The sequence below is a fragment of the Globicephala melas genome, chromosome 17 (genome assembly GCF_963455315.2).
Source record: "Globicephala melas chromosome 17, mGloMel1.2, whole genome shotgun sequence".
NCBI lineage: Eukaryota > Metazoa > Chordata > Mammalia > Artiodactyla > Delphinidae > Globicephala > Globicephala melas.
In genome coordinates, this window is record NC_083330.1 from 47,079,078 (window position 1) to 47,100,002 (window position 20,925).

The following is a 20,925-nucleotide window of genomic DNA, read 5'->3' on the forward strand; positions in this document are numbered from 1 at the left end:
AAGCTTAAATTACTATTCAGAGAATATTATGATGAAATAACACAGGAACTCAGAAGTCTCTTTGTATGCATCCTAAACTAATTTTAGTAAAAACACTTGGGGGTTTTCAATCAATTGATATGAAAATTTGCTGTCAATATTTATATATTTAATTGTTTTATCTAAAACTAGGGTTATACTCAGTTCATGCTTATAATTTCATTGTGTTGGAGTACACTTTTCCAAAAGAAAAGATAGGGAATATCTTAGTCTTTAATAGTGTCAAACAAGTGTTGGCTTTTGTGTCTGAGATCTAAGAAGAAATAAGAAATTATTAAATTAATATCTTTCTTAGTGTTGAATGAAAGTTAATGTAATGTTTTATTTCTTTTTCATTTATTTGACTTTTTCATAGTGGTCTGTGTCTTTAGGGGTAATTATAGGCATGCTACCTATAGAAATTGATGCTTATCAAGTACAATAATAGTGAATATGTTAGTGTGATTAAGAAGGAGTCATATTAGGGTGAATAAATGAGTTTTTTGATACCTAACAGAACTTAAGTAATTTTTGGAAATTATTTATGTAATGATTCATAAACTCCTTGTTCATTGAATGTTTGTTAAACAAATGATGAGGGAGAAAAGTCTGAAATGGCTTTAAATCTTCCAAGTTTATATAAAATGGACTTGATATTTTCTCTGAAGATAATACGGTATGGTCTAAATCTTGCAGAGAAGAATAGAATAAAATTAACCTCTAGAATTATACTTACAAACAAAAATAGTCATTATCATATCAAATGCATAATATTTTATCAATATTTTAAGACATATAGCCCTAAGGCTAGTGACCAGAAAAATGCTATTAAATCCTTGGTATTAGTTAATATTTGAATTAGTCATAATTGAAATGTCATATTTTCTTGTTTACTTTATAACTTTATGAATCTTTTAGTTTAGCAAAAATGTTCAAGTAATTCAGAAGTTTTGGGGAAAGATGATCCATGTGGTTTCATTACTTTTGTGTTGTACATTACCAGATCATAATTACTCTTAATTGTGAGCTGTTTCAATTCCTTTTTGAAATAAATAAAATAGAATTTCATTTAAATAGGACTGTAAAACCATTTCTAATATATTAATTTTGAATTATTTTTGTAATCATTATTCATTAACATGAAGAATCAAAAATAAAAATACAGTATTATTCATGTAGGTAGTCTATCATATTATTAAACAATGGGTTCTTAATTTCTGTTTTATCCTAATATTCTAAAAGATTTTCTATAATAGAATGCATGTGAAAGCATTGTAATTTTTATGTACTATTTAGAAGGTAAGAATACTTTAGACCTCTTACAGTGAACTTTCATGAACAGCATTTTATAGAGTCAATCAATAATACTGTTGATTAAAAAGCCTAAAAGAGAATTTCCTTTGAGAGAGTAGGTAAAATTCAGGTATTTTGAGTGGTGCATTAACCTTTCTTGTCAGTAAGAATTGACACACTGACCTTAATAGTATTTCATGGAATGTACTTTTTTCATAGGATTTGGAACCAAATGGCATTGGGTTTGAATTTAAGCTTTTTGCCACTTGCTAGCGGTGTATCTTTGTGAAAACGAATCTCTTTAACACTTGATTTCCTTATCTATAAAATTAGAATATTAGTACCAACTTTATAGGGTTGTTGGGTAGATTAAGTGACATAGTGCCTCCAGTTGCATGGTACTCAAAAAAGGTGGCTTACTCTTAACATTTTAAAAGGATTTTTGGCTTACACATAATTTACATTTTAATGTGCTTATCAATTAAGCAGAGAAATCAGTCAATTCAGGTGTTTTTTAAAGACGTTTGTAGAGAATATAGGACATGAGTTGTACCTTGAAAAAATGGGCATGTTTATTCAGGCAAGAACAAAAGCAAAGACACAGAGGCAGAATACACATGTACATCAGAAAGACCCAGTACGAAGGATGCAGGACTTGGAAACATATTGGAAAGTGTGAATGAAGATAATGGCTTTTACATTGGCTATATTGGGTGAGAAATGATGCTATTTGGCATTATTTTGTAGTACCTGGTTAAACTTAAGGGTGTAACAATATCCTTTTCCTATAGGTAACATAAAAAAAATTATATATAAAATTTTGATTGGATCTTTGCACATCTCACTTTATTTTCATGAGTCAAATTCCTATTATGTTTTGAAAAGAAAGTAGGTTCATTACAAGTAATTCAGAAACTTGGATACAAGGATATTAACTAAAAATGATTAATTGTAATGGACATCTTTCATCTTCCTTTTCATCGCCCATACTTTTTGTATCATTGTTTCTCTGGTAAATCCTGGTAACTACTACAACAAGGAACATCATTTTTCTGGGGCAAACCATGTGACTTTAGTATTAGAAATATTTCAAGAGCTTATTTGTTTATAGGAGTTAATTTACTATTAGAATAAGTGTGGAGTACTAGATACTATCTCTGTAGCATGTCAGAGATATCTTACAGTACATATTTTTATGTCTATCTTAGAGACCGAAATATATTGGTTGCATTTAATTCCATAGAGTATACTTTTAGCATAAAAAGAAAAAAAACATAACACTGGCAGAAGATATATTACTTCATAAACTTTTTTCTTCTATGCATTCAATGAATGCATTTATAGTCTAAAAAGAAAAATGCCCTGTTATATGGATCTCTGAAATACCTCACACACATGCTATTTCTCTACTCTTTATCAGGCAACCAGCTACCAGAAAGTGCCAAACATACCTATAACTATTTATAGTCTTTTTGTGGTCCTTTCAGTTATAAACTATGAGAGAAATGCATCTCTGAAAGTTTGAAAATATAGAGAAAGTAAATGAAAAGAGAGAATTCATCGTACAAAAACAATACAACTTTTTATTCATTATATTTCAGGAATATATTTTAGCTTATTTAAATCATAGTATATTTTAGGAACTATAAGGTAGCAAAACAGTAACAATATCAGAGACAGAGCAGAAAGTTTGGAATTAGGTTGAGATTGTTGGAAACTTAGCTTTCAAAATCTACAGGTTACTTAAGAATAAGATTTTTATCTCCTTTTGCAGTCCTTTTTATGTATCTGCTAGTCCTAAAAGGTAACATTCAGGCTAATGAAATATATAGAAGGATAATTCATAAAAAATATAATTTTGTTTTGTCTTCAAAGATTATATTTCTTAGTAAGAATCAGAGTGTGTCAGGAAATTGGATCAGTAATCTTGTTCAGTTCTTTGAATAGTGATATTTTTTTCTCATGATTTGAGAATCTGTTACTTCATTTCTTTCTCTTTTTAAAATTTAGTCACTTTTTTAGTTTTCTATTTTATTCTTTTACAGTGAATTACAGCTCTGCTCAATTTTTTAAAAATTTCAAACAAATTGGATTAAATGCATTTTGTAATATAACAACTTTAACTCATTATGTATATTCATGACTATTGCTTAGATTTTATAATATCTGTTAATTTGGGGAGAAAAGTAAGAATGCTTTAATAGAGAAGTATAAATAAAATGTTTTTAAGTTGTACTAATTGGATGCAGCAAAAGACTTCTGTATCTTAAGTGGATTTTAGGGGGCTTACTAAAACAGTATGGTTAATTTGTGTAATATTCATAGATGCGTCTTTATACTTTTCACTCCATCTCAAGGCGGGATCATGACCAGATTAGGTTAAGAGGTATAACATATCTATAGAAAAGTATATAGTCAGGGTTCTCCAGAGAAACAGAACCAGTAGGTTGGATAGAGAGAGAGGGATTTATTTTGAGGAATTGGCTCACATGAATATGGAGGCTGAAAAATTCTACCATCTGCTGTCTGCAAGGTGGAGACCCATGAAATGGTGGTATAATTCAGACCAAGTCCAAAAGCCAGAGAACCTGAGAGCTGATGGTATAAATCTCAGTCAGAGGGCCAGAGAGTTATGAGATGTCTAGCTCAAAAATGAGGCAGGAAAAAAGGGAAAAATTCCTCCTTCTTCTTACTTTTGTTCTACTCAAGCTCTCACCAGATTGCCTGAGGTCCACCCACAATGAAGAGGGAAATCTACTGATTCCACTGATTCAAATGAGAATCTCATCCTGAGACACCTTCACATACATACCCAGAAATATGTTTAATGTGGACACCCCTTGGCCAATTAAGTTGACACATAAAATTAACCATCACAAAAAGGGAAATAAAACAAACTGTTGCTTGATGAAGGTGATTCCTGTACAATGTTTTCTTTCGTGTTATAGAGACAAAATTAATTATAAACCTCCCCAAGGAAAATATTAGAAATTGGATGATGATATATATGTTCTATGATATGAAAATTTTAACAAGCTTTGAATTTTACACATTTTTGTTACTCTTAAGTAATTTTCAGAGACAGTTGATTCCTTTTTAATGCAATAAATCCCAACATCACTACTGCTGGATTTTCTTTCTCCTCTTGTAAAGCCAAGAAAGTCTCTTTTTGATACCATTTTCCCTATTTTCTTATACTACATAGGTTTGTAATTTTTTGTTTACAGTTCTAGAATGTTTCTATGATTATGTGAACAACTGCTCTCTTTGGACAGTAGGTTGACCATGAAAACAGTGTAATTGTGTTATACTTTTTAGTTCAACCCAAAATATATTTATTGAGTGGGTCAAGCATTATGCACAAAGATTTAAAATAGGCTTCCTCCTGGTCTAGATAAACAGATGATCCAACTGATTATACTAAGTAATTCATACCAACTAATTATACAATATACCAACTAGTTATAAAATGTAGAGGACTGGGAGGCCTAAGCATAGTAGTGTTGGAACAGATTGGAGAGAAAATTACTTGCTTGTATCTATTAGAAAGACCTTCAAAGAGAAGTTGGACTTTAAAAATGAGAAGAATTTTGAAAGGCAATGAAGTGGAGACAGGGAGTATGATGGGCATTCTTGGATGAGTGATGAGCATGAACAGAGTCTGGAAGTCAGGAGAGTATGGGATATATTTAGAGAATCTTAGGTAGTCTGTTGTACCTAGATAAAAAGTTGTGGTATGGGAAAAGGGAAGTAATAGGAGATGAAGATTGAATGTAGCTTACAACTTAGTTGGCGTACCATTTTAAAGAATATATACTTGTTTTTTGATATCGGAAGGCATTGAAGGATTTGGAGCAATGAGCCTACATGATCAGAAACATACTTTGTAAATATACTTCCATAGACAGAGTGGACCAGGAGAGGGTTGGATTCTGAAGGAAAGGAGACCTAATAGAAGGTTATTTCAGTGGACATGGTAAGCCTGATTTAAGGTAGTGGCAGAAGAAAAGGAAAAGAAGGAATAAATCTGAGTTATTTAGGCATTAGAATGGGCAATGTTTGTAAATCAATTGAATGTGGAAAATAAGGAAAATGGAGGAGTTAAATTTTGAGATTTTAAAGCTTGGTTTATTAAGTAAATACTTAAATCCTTAGTTGAAAGTGGAATTAAAAGAAAAGGAATAGCTAAAGTATTATATTAAATTCCAAAGGGGGATTAAAGAGTTATATATGAAACTAGAAGGGCCTTTAGAGATTATAGGGTACTATGTTCTAAAGAGGTACGTGAAGAATTGCTGTTGTAGGTAAGGATGAAGCCAAATGGGTAGGGTCTAGGCTTCTTCCTCTCTCTGTAGCAGTGCCATTTTGATTTTATTGAATTCCTAAATATTGGTTTTACATAAAATTTTGTTTGAAAAACAACTGGTCTTCTGCTCAAAAAGAAAGTTGGAAAACTACTGCTCCAGCCCCCTTATTTCACAAATGTAGCACCAGATGTCCAAATAGGCCAATGTCTTGCTTGTCTCACAATTAACATGTGTTTTTCTAAAATGCCTACATGACACTCAAGCAGCCATGTGGAGATCCCAGGAAGCCCCTGGAAATGTGAAACCCAAAGACAAATCAAGGCTAAACCAAAGTGAGAATTTACACTATAAAAGCAAATAATATTATCCAGAAAGAAGGTGTTGGAGTATAAAGAAGGTCGAGGAACAAATCTTGGGAAACCACTGTCTCTGAGGAATAAAAAGAAAGGGAATCAGTAAGTGAAATGGATAAAGAAGCACTTAATAGGCAGAGACCGGACCAATGTGTACATGTTAAGAGCCTGAATTTTGGCTGAAGAAAGCCCAGAGTTTGAAGCCAGTCCTGCTACTTACTTTACGGCCGTGCGCAAGCACTCACAGCCTGGTTTCTCTGTCTGTGGGAATACTAGACCCTATCTCAAAGAGTTGTTACGGGAAGCAAATGAGATCTAGACAAAGCTTTAATGGAATATGTGGCACATAGTTAAGTGTTATATAAACACTATTTTTTTTCATTGAAGTATAGTTGATTTACAATGTCATGCCAATCTCTGCTGTGCAGCAAAATGACTCAGTTATACACATATAGACATTTTTAAATATTCTTTTCCATTATGGTTTATCACAGGATATTGAATATAGTTCCCTGGACTATACAATAGGGCCTTGTTGGTTATCCATTCTAAACTTCTAATAGCCAGAGAGAATAGTGTTTCAGAGAGAATAGTGTTTCAGAAACCAAGAGAGTGTCAAGAAATAGAGGTTGAAAATCATTGTCTAAAACCATAGATAAGTGGAGTGTGATGAAGATCAAGAGGAAATTAAAGGATTTTTTAGAATTTCACAGGTAATATTCACAGCTTCAAGAGAATGATAGAGACAGAAATCAAATCACAGTAAGCTTTAAGCATGAGAAGTGAGAAAGTCGTAGCAAGAATTGTAGATATGCCTAAGATGTTTTATGATGAAAAAAAGTCAGAGGAAGGCAAGGTTAGTGAAGTTTTATTTTTAGGATTAAGTGCAGTTGTGGAAGGGAAGGCATGAGACAAAAATGAATGAAGCAAGGTCATGTGGGAAGTAGGATTACAAGTAGAGGAATTGCCTCTTCGTTTGCTGCAAAAGAGGACAAGTGGAGATATAAATATATATGTACTCTATATTTAGAGGTGTTGAGAGAGACCAAGATTGGTTTCCATTTTTTACTGAAACATAATGATCTTCTGCCAAAATTAAGTGTTTTGACATGAAAGACTTAAAAAAATAGAAAAATTTTAGATCAGTGCTATAGAAAGAAGAGAATCAGCTACAGAAGGGTAGAAAAGTCAATGTGCTACTTTGATGGCTTATGGTAGTCATGAGGCATGAAGTGTAGCAGAGCCAATAGCATGCAATAAACATATAATAAACATAGTGAATGGAAAATGGATAGCATCTGATACATTTACAAAATAAAATTAGTATTCAATTAAAGGAATTTGAATCAGTTTGCTCCTTTCTAAATGGAATTTTATAAACTCTTTTAGTTACTTTTAATTAGTAATGATTGAAAAAGAAATAGCAACCTTATAAAATCTCCTAAGTGTGATAAGTATTAGAAATTACCTCTTTTATTATTTTCCTCTTAAGCTTTCTGGTTATTTTATTATTTTTCTCTTTCTACCTTTCCTCCTAAAAAATGAGAAAGCATCTGTATTGTATAACATTTTATAGATGGTGCTAAAGATGTTTGAGTGATAATTGATAAGATTTTATTTTGAAATATTATTTGTTTAATCTCAATTTGTTACATTTTCTTGTGTTTTGTTTTAGAGTATTTAGCATATTTTAACCTTTAGCACTGCCATATTACAATGGACATTGGGAGGAAGGAGCAAGCTTTCCAGTAACAGTTTTCATTTGCTTTGCTTACTATCTGCTTATCTTTTTTGAATCTCACTTTTAAAAATTAAAATGTACTTTCTCATTTCTTTCCTGAGTCTCATTTATATTCTTGTTTCTACCATGCTTGCAGTCATTTTCTTACTCTACCTCGCTCCAGATACAGTCAGACCATTGAACATCATCACAGGGATGGCAGGTATATTTTTCTTACAATTGAGTCTGTTCGTAGAATTGCATGTGCCTATCTATTGATATGATATAACTCACTTCTATTTTTGTTTTTTATATATACATATATGGTTATTGATGAAACATAGAAGTATTATCCTTATAAAATAGTAGAAAATAAAGCATATATAAACACTTTAATTGTGTTAGGATGTCAAAAATATAGCTTCCCTTAATGGGCTAGGATCATCTCTGATGATTCTAAAAGTTTAACTCACCAGAAATTACATTTGACTCTTATTACATACAAAAGTAGAATAATAGTATTATTAAAAATTAATTGCATTTGACAGCCCACCTTCCTCTGCAGCACTAGTTGATAATTAGATATTTAGGCAGAACTAGTTGATTGGTACATATCTTAACAACCCACTTCCCCCACCTCCCTCTGCAGTCAGTCCTTGAAAGTGCTTAGGTTGGGCTGAGGTTTATGAGGGTAAGCTCAGGTTTATGGTTACCTTGTCAAAGGTGGCTGTGATCTACTCGTTGGTTATGGTAGATGAACCCAGATCCCTGGAGAATACTGAGTCTGTCTACCGAGACCCAGTATTTCTAGTCTACCACCATTCTCCTTGTACTGAAGGGAAATATAAATTACCTGGCATTTAACAGAAAGGAAGATTAGCTTTCTAGTTAATCCTAGAAGGAAATCGAGTGGGGAAAGAAGGTCTGTAAAGCTTGCAGTTTCTCAAGGCTAAACGTAGCTTTAGGGATTTGAGCCAGTTCAGTGACAACATTTTTAGGCCTGGTAGGCAGAGAAAACGGCAATAATAATGTGGTTGTGGATTTAGCTGTATAGATAAGGAATTATGTGCTGTACTCACTCTGACTATGGTTTCAAAGTGATTTGGGTTATGTGTGACCACTTTTATCCTATTAGTTTAGTTAATTAAGAGTTGATAATGAAAGAGCTTAGAAAAAAATAATTGAAACTAATGGGTAAATTCCTAAGGATTGAATTCATTTAGACAAATGTGGAAGAAAACATAGAGATATCATCAATAATAAATTCCTAATAATTCAAATTTTGTGATGTCTTTCAGTAAATGTAATTGAAATTTAGTGCCTTCCAGTTTATTATATGATAGTGGTTATTGCTATATTTTATTTTCTTTTACATTTCTCAGTCTCTTTTTCTGTTATTTTGCTTCAATACTAAATAATTTTTACTTTGTTGTTGTTAATGACTTTTATTTTTATTATTGCTGTATATTACATTCAGACTATTTTTTGGTTGCAATGATCATACATTTATCTTACAGAAATGTGAAAAGCAGTTTTATAATTTATAATTGGGCAAAAAACAGTTTTATAATCCTTATAATGGGGCAAGACCTTTCTTAAGGTGGGTGGCGTGAATGAGACATTACTGATTATAGGCTTATTCTTCTTACACTGGTATCTTTCCAGTTAAATATAAATTAAGATCATGAACCACATTAGTTTTTTATACTCTGTATTTTTCTTAATTATCAATAAGTAGCTTGTCTGCTTCATATCATTTATTCTTTCAGTAACCCAACATAGATAGAACCAGTTCTTTATCAGCTCTAGGTTGGTTATCAATTTCATATACTTACTCAAATTCTCAGTCTCAGCCTAGCTGGCCTATTTTGATAGAGAGATTTCTGAATTGTCTTTTGTGCCATAATTTAGTTTATATTCAGGAAACACAATATCATTGATGTTTATATTAAAGTAACACAAGGTTAGAAAAATCAGTTTTAGAAAACAAGTTATCAAATAACTTACTATAAGATTTGCTGTCACTGAAATGATTCAAATCTGTGAGTCTAGTGTATACCTACTCTGGAAAAGTTGGATAGATTTTGTGAGAATGCAGTCTTTAGTTGCTTTTAAAAATATTATCTTTTATCGTTATTACTTTGACACATACAAAAGAATGTGTGCATGTTTCAAAGCATAGTAATAAAATAAGCATTTATGAATCTACTACCCGAACCAAGAACCAGAATATATGGTTGGTTATACTCCTTGCATCTACCTATAGGCTCCTTGCCTATTGCATTCGTATGCCTCTTCCAAAGAAGTAGTAAATGCTGTACTGAACATTCAGCTTAATATTTCCTTCCTTTGTTTTTTTTTTAAAGTGACTTTGATCATTTATTTCACTCTGCTAACTTCCTGAGTTACTCAGTCCCACTGACTCCCACTTAAATCCACTATGAGATTCTGGGGATTGTTGAAAATATAAAAACTCTTCTAGTCACCTATCCCTTCTTCTTTATTTATTACTGTAACATTCCATGCTTTCTTGTTTAACCCCTGAACCTTTGTAGGTAATACAACTGAACACAATCACCCATTTCCCTTACACATTGATATCATCTGTTGACCTCTTGGTTATGCTATTTTATGCATGTGGCTTTAGTTTTCCTCTTTATCACAATTTCTGCCATGAGCCTGAGTGCTGTTAGCATTCACCTGAATGATCTATTCAGCACCCACTCACTTCCTTGACCATCTCAAATTAGAGGTAGTGAACTTTACCCCCAGTTCTACTTCACTCAGTCACTCCCATGACCATGCTCTGAATATTATCGTCACTTGAAATTGTTCTACCTTTGAAATCTTTTTAATTTTTTTTAAAAATTTAATATTTTATATAATTTTTAAAGGTTACTTTCCATTTACAATTAATACAAAATACTTCACTCTTGGACAAGAACTACACATGGTTCCTTCTTATTCTTTCATTGAGTTACTTTTAACTCATTGGTTCTTTTATCTCAATAGACAACTCCACTCTCTTTACCCATTTACCTTTCCCAATTAGTCTCCACTTTTCTTTACTTACTTACATATCCAGAGGTTGAATCCATTCTCAGAAATATCCTCAGTTCCCTTGCTACATTGTTCTGCTTTTACCTATTTGACAAAGTCCAAATGTGGATCAATCTCTGTCTCTTGCCAAATGGTTTTTTATCTAAATTACCCAAGTTCTCCCTAACTACCTACTTGAGAAAAAATAACTGAACATTTAAAGGAAAAGTGACCTCTTTATTGAGGATTGTGGAAAGAATAAAAAGAAATTGGCACCAACTTTCTAAGTATCCAGTTTCCTGGTCTAGATTTCAAGGTGGCATTAACTATCATGGTCGGGAATTCCCGTTCTGTGAATAAATATATGTTAATAGTTCCAAGTAGACCATAGTTTGGCTGTATGAAATCTGGAATTTCCTGAATAGAATAAATGTAGTAAACTCAACATGGCATCTCCAATATGTGAAGAATCAGAACAATTGGTCTCTCTGTTTCATGTTTGTAAAATGAAATATTATGAGTGCTTTCTCTTTGGAACAGATGAAGAGAAGCTTAAATAATGTTTGCTAAACTTCTTTTATATTACTTCAGGAAACAAATATTTAACTAATATTAAGAATCAAAACTTCTTTTTCTTCTGAACAGGTTATGCTGACCAGTGCAAAATTATCTCTGATCATTGTGTATTTTAAAACACATTCAACATTTAAACAAACATATTTAGAATGGATATCAGGTTACCTTTTATTGATTTCCCTTTAAGATATATCCTTTATTTCAATAAATATATCTTTTATATTTTAAAATTTACCCCCAGCCCTACTTTTCCTCCTAGTAATTATCTTTACTTAAAGCTATACATAGCATATTAAGGAATCACTGACATTGCTGGTGGACAACGTGGCAACTTTTACATAAAAATGCGATGGAGGAGATGACAACTAGGCTCTATCTTAAAGGAAGAATTAGAATTATTTAGGGGGAGGTAAGGTAGGATGTTAGTGGAATTTTCAAGAAATATATGAGCAAAGTTACTAAAGTAATAAACACCGTGTTTTAGTGCTGTTGGAGCATTAGCCACAAGGCAGGGAATAGCAAGAAATGAATCTGGAATGATAGAGATAGTCCTGATTATGAATAACCTTGTATACTCTCTTAAGGAACTTAGGTCTAAGACTGTATGTGATAGAGGTACTTTGAAGACTTTTAGTTTGGGGATGGCTATAATACATTTATTCACTCTAGAATAATTACTCTAGAGACTCTGTGGGTGGTTGATTTGAGAGAAAAGGGTATGGAAAAGAAAAGCACATACCGAGGTATTTGCCTTGTTCTAGGACAGCAGAAACTCTTTGAGGGCCTGAACTAAGTAAGGTAGTGGATGGAGAGATAGAAGATGAGAGTTAATCAATTAAAATCAATAATACTTGGTAAACAATGGGATTTGGATGTTGTGGGGGAACGAAGAGTCAAGAAACGCTCCTAGTCTTACAGCTTGGGTAGCTGGGTGCCTGTGGTACCTTAAAAAGATGGGGGGAATTGTTAGGAGAGGAATCAGTTTCGGTGAGAGACAAGTTCAGTTTTGGAATTATTGAGGGGGCTAAGAGGAAACCTCTAGCAAGGAGTAAAATAAATAATTTTCAAGCTTAAAGTAATTTAGTCTACGTAGAGCAATTTGCGAGTAAATTTACTACTAGTGGGAAGTAGCCACAAAATGAAAGTGAAATCAACCAGAAAGGCTACCCATGAAATGACAGCCAAGGAGTTTTCCTCTGCCATGGGAAACATTATCATTTAAGTGGTAGATGAAGGAAGAGAAATTTCTGAAGGACATAGTGAAGGAAGAATGAGAAAAGTAAGAAGAATAGAGCTCAAAAATTAGAGAGTTTTAAGAAAGAAGAAATAATGTCAGCAATAAAAATAATAAATGAAAAATGCCCATTGATTTGTCAAGGGAGAAGTCACTGGTGACTTCCACTGATGATTTTGGAAGGGTAGTGAGGGAAGAAAGGCAGAATTCAGTGGCCTGAGGCATGACTGAGAGATAAGAAAATAAATACACCAAAAGAGTATGGAGGAGAAGTATTAGATAGGGGTATGTGATACCAGAGTAGGTTTCTTTCTTTTAGAATAAGAAATATACCCTGTGTTGATAGGCTTGGAGGAAAGAATGCTTTAGGAAAAAAAGATAGGTTGAAAACACAGGAAAAAAAGAGGATGACTGGAAGAAAGGTCTTAGAGCAGTAGGTAGGGCTAGCCACACAGGTGGAGTTTGTAAACATAAACAAGCTCTTATTTACCATTGAGACAGGAGGAAAATAGACGAGAGAGTTGGAACTAAGTAAGTTTTTAAAGGATGTTAAATTGAAGGTAATTTTGTTTGATAACCTCAATTTTGTTGTTGCTGTAATAGAGATTACATGATTGTTTTTGAGACAAATTCCTGAGGATTCCCAGAGGTTGAATACGATGTTTGATTGAAAATGAGAAAGTTTAAATAGTTGTTGGGTAAAAACTGATGGGTACTGATTAAATATAAGTAAAAAGATTTTTGGTGATGCAACCACGGCAAATGTTGGAAACCATGAATTTGTAATGTGCCAACCTGTATGAATGTATGCTTTGCTTAAGCAATACCCAGTTGCCTAGATGTTGAAGAATCAGATTATGGAATTGAACCAATTTTAGGGTTTTGATGAATGTTTGGAAGATTTGGTATAAAAGGGAATCTGAGTGTTTTTATAGGAGGGGTTCAGATGATCAGTCACAGAGTCTAGGATGAGAAGGATGGAAGAAAAGCAAAGAGGGTGCTATATACTGGCAGGAGTTGGTTGGACCAAGGAACAAAAAGTATCAAATGGAGATTAAGTAAATTGGGAGTGAAATTATAAAACACCTGACAGAAATAATGATTGTCATCAGTTTGAGATATTGGAGTTTAATATTTCTGAGTTTAAATAGTTTCATTGGATTCTAAGATCCACAGTGTTTCCCTAGGAGGGAGCGCTGATGCAGGAAAAAAGTGACAATTATTGAAGTTTTGAAGATACGAGAGTTGTGGTTCAAGATTATTGAACAATTTTCTGCACGTGCATTGAAATCTCCTAGCATTACCATAGGAATTACGGTAAAGAAGACGGCAGACACCCAGTTCCTCAAATTATCAATGACTAAGGGATAGTGATTGGAAGTGGGATAGATATTAGCAACCTGAATTAATAATGGATCTTATAGCCAAGGGGCATGCTGAATAGAAATAAGGACATGTACATTACAGTGGGAGAGTAATGGCCAGAGTGTCTCTAGGGAACCAATCTCTCCTAAATCCATGGACTTTGAAATGTGAAAGAATAAGTAGCTTCTGCAGGTGAGAGTTACACTGGAAGGAGAGTCTGCAGCGTTGAGCTAAATGTTATTTAAGGTAGGGATATGCAGAAACCATTCTACAGAATGGTTGATGACGTAAGGAAGTTAGTTAACAGTGGATAAGGATTCTTGAAAATATAGCTAAGAGAATCAGAGAAGATTAAAGTGGTACAGAAGAGAGTACAAGAAATGAAGAATTTAGAGAGAAGATACCAGGGGGCAATTGGGCTTGCCCTTTACTTGATACTAAGAGTTACAGAGATAAGATGCTTAAATAGAAGTGCTATACCTCAACTATCCTAAATTTATCCTAAGTTGTTTTGGTGCCAGAATTGGAAGTTGTTTTGGTGCCAGAACTGAGTTAGGTTCTGGGAAGGGTCTGACCTGAGGCTAGAGTAGTGCTGAGGGATGCCATAGCGTTTGAAGAGAGGCAGTGAATGGTCTTTTCTTAAGGTATTTGGGGCCATGACTAGGACCCTAATTAGAGAAAGCTTTCTGACAAAACTAGTGGAGTCACAGGAGGATGAGATTCCTGTGTGGAATGTAGAATGTTTTCCTGTAGATGCCCTATCTGAGAAGTATACTGAAAGCCCTTAGTGAATGGGATCAAATCTAAGTAATTCACACTTCCTGCGCTACCCCTCCCCTTTTTGCCTTAATTTCTTTGCATTGTTACAAACCTACTTTCCTCTTAGAAGCATTTTCTTCTCCATCACAAGTAATCTATTTGTGTTTCTGACTGTATGCTTTCTTAATTTCTCTGGAATTTTCCTCCATTCATTATTTCTTGTTTCCCTTACATTTCAATCTCTCTTACTTTACTAATTTGTTTTTCCTCAAATTGTTGTTACAGAGGACTGTTGAAATCTCCTTGATAATGCCTTCTTTCTATTCTGCCACACCTTCAAGCTCCCTTGAGAGTGATCAATTTCTCTCTCTTACTTAGGTCATGTTTCTTGACTATGTATTTTTACATATGCTTTCTCCACTCCTTCATCAGCTCCTAAGCTTTAACCATCTACAGTCTGATCTTTGCTTCCAGCACTTTATTTTAAATGATTTTCTCCATGGTTCTTATTTGCTGTATCTTTTTACACATATTTATCCTTGTTATGTCCTTGCATCTGCCATTATTAACCACTTCTCTTTTTAGCCTCTCTAATGAATAGTGAAATATTAATATAATACAGTGACTTCTCAAACTGTCTGATTATCTGACTGACATCTGTACAAGAATATTCTTGCAACGCTTCACAAATTTAAGTCCAAACCTGAAGTTACTCTCGTTCTTCCCAAGAATTCTTCTATTTCTGTTAATAGATCATCCTTTCATTTTGGAGGCTGGGAATTTCAGGCTCTTTCCTTGGTTTATTCATGTCTTTCATTTAATTCATATGGTGATTTGCCAAACATTATATAGAGGAAAAAAAAAAACCATCCCTGGTCAAAGAAGTTAACAGGCTTTAGAACCAAGAAAGCACAATTCAAATTCCAGCTCAAAAAATATCTAATTGTGTGACTTTGACCAAGTTTCTGTGAGCCTTAGTTTGCTTATTTCTAAACTGAGAGAGATTGAATTATACAATTTCTGAGATTCCTTCTAACCCTAAAATTCTGTCTGTATAATTCTGTATATTGTATATTTTGTACATTGTGATTTATGTTTGTCATCCATACCTTCTTCTGTTTCCAAACTTTTACTACAAGTCAGCCTTTTCCTACTCTAATTCATTCCATACACTACTGCTGAAGTCATCTTCTTAATTCATTACTTAAAAAGTACCTTTGTTCAGAACTTTTTGGTCACTCTCATTGAAAATTAAACCCTGTCTTAACCTCTTAACTAGATGTTTAAGATCTCTATAAACTGACTCCAAGCTAATTTTCTAACATTTTACCACATTCTACTTTCTGTTATTTCTAGTATTTCCATTTGACTCTTTTTCTCGCCTCCAACCAGATTTATTGACCATAACAATTCTATATACAAAGTGATCTAGACCTGTTGCTTCAAAACAAGATCTTTTCTTACTGACATTTTGATAGGTCAGTCCATACAATGTCAAAAAGTGCTTACTCTAAAATTAATAGAAAAATGTCCAATGCATATTAAATGAATGACCTAACTATTGAAACTCTAATAACTCTTTAAGATAATTAACATAGGTAGACAGTAGTCCCTATCACAGGCTTCTGGAGAACTGACATGAGACGTCAGAAGGCCATTTTGTACAATGCCACTGTGACGCCTTTGTGTTTCTGGATCATGATGTTCCCATTGTCTGATTCTAGACACAACACAGGAATATCAGTGGGGTCAGAGGTTAGCTTGGCTGCTTGCTGGGCTAGAACAGATATCACCCAAGCCTGCTCATCTGACTGGGTCCCACGGCAGCCCAGGTTAAGTCCCTGTGAATCTGTGACCAGGGCTCCATCAATGGATGGATTCTTCACTGTGTCCTCCAAGTGCTACTCAGAAGTCGTCTTCATCCCACCCACTGTGTGCCAGGCCCAGGACCGCACAGCACGTGGCGTCCTTCTTCACCACTGGCCTCCCATTTGACTCTTTTTTATGGTTGCCGTCTATCTGCTGATATTTCTTCAGCTTTTCATGCAGGAGATATTGTCCATCCTTTCTAAGATAGTCTTTAACATGCTAATCATATAATATTTTAAATTCCCTGCCTGATAGTCCCAACATGTGTCCTAGCTGAGTCTGACTCTGTTGATTGCTTTGTCTCTTGACAGTGGGCCTTATCTTTCTTGCTTTTTGGTGTTTCTAGTAATTTTGACTGTTAGACATCATGTCATCATTAGTGCCTGAGGCAGATAGTATTTGTGCCTGAAAATGTGCATACCTTTTGTTCTGTGTGTATGTATGTGTATTTAGGAGGGGATTAATCAGTCCTCTGACTACTACCTCTATGTGATTTGAACTGACATTATGAAGTAACAGCTAGGGGCAGCAGGCAGCAGTGTATATGAGGAGTTTCCACTATCCATGTAAAACTAGCAAACAAAAGAAATGCTAGTGAATTGTTCAAAGTTGACCAATGAAACTTTTGAACATGGCACTCAGGTATTCTAGAGTGAGGAATATGCCTAATCACATTTACTCATGTCATACAATAGCAGTGCATAATTTGGTTCTTTAGAGATACATCTTTAAGATGTTTGTTATTTTATGGAATCTTTGAGGACCTGGGAAGGGAAAACATACTATCAATGCTTTAGTGAGATAACTTGAATTTCTTACAGTTAACAAAATGGTATTATACTTCAACATCCACTGAAAATGGAAACTATTTAGTAAAATAAGAATTTTATAGATAGGTGATAATTATATCATCTCTCAGGATTTTGAAAAAACATATATATATATATTTTTTTTTGCGATACGCGGGCTGCTCACTGTTGTGGCCTCTCCCATTGCGGAGCACAGGCTCTGGACGCGCAGGCTCAGTGGCCATGGCTCACGGCCCAGCCGCTCTGCGGCATGTGGGATCTTCCCGGACCGGGGCACGAACCCGTGTCCCCTGCATCAGCAGGCGGACTCTCAACCACTGTGCCACCAGGGAAGCCCCCAAAAAACATTTTAAAGATGTATTAATTTGCTGTAGTTGCTGAGTAAATAATCTTGCTTATTTTTTTGTTTCTGCTATTTTTGAAGTAAAAATGAAATAACATTGAGAATTATAACTACTATAACTGCTATAACTACTAATAAAATACTCAAAATATCCTCAAGATATTTATATTTTACATGTTTCTGTGTGTGCATGTCTACTAATACAATATATCTTTATTGTTCTGGACAAAATTGGGATAATCTTTTCTTCTTGCTGTTTCCAACATTGACTATTTTTTAGAAAATACTTCTATAGATAAGGGAACACTTTACTTCTCTTTTTGTTGATAAAATAGGGTTATGAGAAATAGTAACATGTTTTTCTACATTAAAAGTGTTTGGTTTCTCTCATCAATATGTGTATTATTACCATTTTCACATGTTAGATTGTTATTAACTTGGCTGACCCTAGATATTGCTGTTATTTTTGAATAAAATCATTTACTTTTAACTAACATACAGAATTTAATGTTTAACTGAACAGAAATGTTCTGTAAAAAAAAAAAATGCTGTCATGCCTAATGAAAATTAATCTATCTTCCTCCAAAATAATAAAATATTACTCTTCATACACGTGGTAAATAAGTATTTCTGAATATGTACTTATTACCATGGTATTTTGTGTACTTGCAATTCTCTTAACTTTGGAAGCAATGCTGAAATAATATAGAGTTTTTAAAAAGTTAAACTGTACCTTGCACAATATGATGAGCATGAAAATTATAGAGTTGAATCATATAATTGCTTTAAATTACTTGATATGTTATACAAATATATAACATATTTTATATTAATTACCCTAAAATATCTCATTTTAAAATTCTGTAATATATTTATTTTCTTCAATTATGCAGCTAATGCTCAGACAATCTCTAAACGTTGAAGGTGTTTTATCCAAAGTATAATGCTGCTGCTGTTAATCAGCTTACTATATTACATAATATAGATGTAGGAAGTCATTTCTTGCCCCAAACATGAGATTATACTTCTTGTCCTTCAGAGATACATCCAAATTTATTTTTAAGATTTCAGCTTTATAAAGAAATAATTTCTTTATAAAAAAGAAAAAATAGTAATTCCTAAGTAGCTTTACTTTTTACAAGTCTATTTAAAAAAAACCCTATTACATTTACTTATCTTTACAGTATAAATGCAAAATAAGTCTGTCTGATTTAACATAGACTCTAAAGTCTGAGTTACATTCTAGGACAATTTTCATTGATATCTGAATAATACTTTGAAGCACTGTGATGTTTGTTTTTCATTTTTTTAGTATTCTTCTATCGTATTTAGAGAGATAGTCTACATTGAGCTTATGTTGATCTGGAGTTGTATCATTGCAATGGTTGTATATAAGTGAAAGAAAATGCTCACTGGCCTATTCTTTTCTGTTACACTGCGTAACTCCCATGTACTTTGAGACTAGGAGAAGTAAGTAGCAAAGGTGATGAAATAAGTAGGAAACTGTGCCAGATACCTGGAAATTAAAAAATCTTTCAAAGGCGACTATACGAGAGGAAAAATGATTGAAAACGTACAACTTCACTTGATCATTATAAAATGATTTTTCCCTTAGAAATCCTCATCAAATCTGCATGTACTATCATATGCTTTTAAAGCTGGGTTGTTACAATACTGGGTCTTGTTTCAATAGTGTCAGTCAATATAATTCAAAAAGAGTCATGTACCACAATGTTTATTGCAGCTCTATTTACAATAGCCAGGACATGGAAGCAACCTAAGTGTCCATCGACAGGTGAATGGATAAAGAAGATGTGGCACATATATACAATGGAATATTACTCAGCCATAAAAAGAAATGAAATTGAGTTATTTGTAGTGAGGTGGATGGACCTAGAGTCTGTCATACACAGTGAAGTAAGTCAGAAAGAGAAAAACAAATACCGTATGCTAACACATATATATGGAATCTAAAAAGAAAAAAAAATGGTTCTGAAGAACCTAGGGGCAGGACAGGAATAAAGACACAGACATAGAGAATGAACTTGAGGACATGGGGAGGGAGAAGGGTAAGCTGTGGCAAAGTGAGAGAGTGACATGGACATATATACACTACCAAATGTAAAATAGATAGCTAGTGGGAAGCAGCCCCATAACACAGGGAGATCAGCTCAGTGCTTTGTGACCACCTAGAGGGGTGGGATTCGGAGGGTGGGAGGGAGACACAAGAGGGAGGAGATATGGAGATATATGTATATGTATAGCTGATTCACTTTGTTATAAAGCAGAAGCTAACACACCATTGTAAAGCAATTATACTCCAGTAAAGATGTTAAAAAAAAAAAAGATGTTGTGAAGACACAGGGAGAAGACAGCCATGTACCAGCCGAGGAGAGAAGTTTCAGGAGAAACCAACCCTGCCAACTACTTGATCTTGAACTTCCAGGCTCCAGAGCTGTAAGAAAATAAATTCTGTGGTTTAAAAAAATATGAATTAGCTCTATTTGTGGAGTATCCTCTGCAAATGCTTGCAGTTTGGAATAGCAGCCACTAAATAAGCAGAGCTATAATCTATATCTATCCAGGTAAATGGCACATACAAACTCTGAACTATTATAAACATATCAGAAAATGTAAACTATTTAAGAATAGAATTCTGACAGATATTAAATCACTTTTAAAAGACAACCAAATTATTTACCTAAGAAAGATTTAAATATACAGGTCAGTGTTTCCTAACTTGTATATGGCTTGATTTTGTCAGTCTTGTAAAATCTGTTTACCCTTTTTAGAATAATATTTTGAAATACATAAGGTAAAATAAAGTAAATAAGTAGGATCACAAAGGAAACTATTTACATTGAAATATAGACCCCAAATTCAGAAACCCAGGTAAACACTTAAATATTTTATGCCTTGCAAACGGTTATCTATTATTTCCCATGCCTCAGTTGCTACTATTCAAAATTAATTATTTATAAGTTCTTACCTTAAAATTAAAACTCGCTAAGAATTTGGGTGGAAGTTGGCAAATTTTATATCTCAGTCCCTTAAAGAACCTGCTATGAAGCTGGGTATTATATATGAGACTTAGGCATTGCTGCTTTCAATTTTCTCAGCAATAATCTTAGTTCTCACCTAGTAAGACCTTTTCTTACCCAACTGTGGGAGCAGGAGCCTATCTTGACCTTCTACTGTGTTATCAAAGTTTAAAATGTGATAGCTTTCCCCTCCCCTTAA

At 33.7% G+C, this 20,925-nt stretch overlaps 1 protein-coding gene and 1 pseudogene across 49 annotated transcripts in view; one reads left to right on the forward strand and one right to left on the reverse strand.

Annotated features, from left to right (window-relative positions):
- RIMS2 (regulating synaptic membrane exocytosis 2) overlaps positions 1–20,925 on the forward strand; it is a 572,826-nt gene that overhangs the window by 362,088 nt on the left and 189,813 nt on the right. For 27 of the 49 annotated variants that reach the window (XM_060287502.2, XM_060287505.2, XM_060287504.2 and 24 more), the window contains one exon: positions 7,849–7,914. The exons of the other annotated variants lie outside the window; for them this stretch is intronic. In XM_060287502.2, the coding sequence (XP_060143485.1) occupies positions 7,849–7,914 (66 nt within the window). The remainder of the gene's footprint in view (positions 1–7,848; positions 7,915–20,925) is intronic. 49 annotated transcript variants of the gene reach the window in all.
- LOC132593799 (ragulator complex protein LAMTOR5 pseudogene) lies at positions 16,311–16,586 on the reverse strand (annotated as a pseudogene).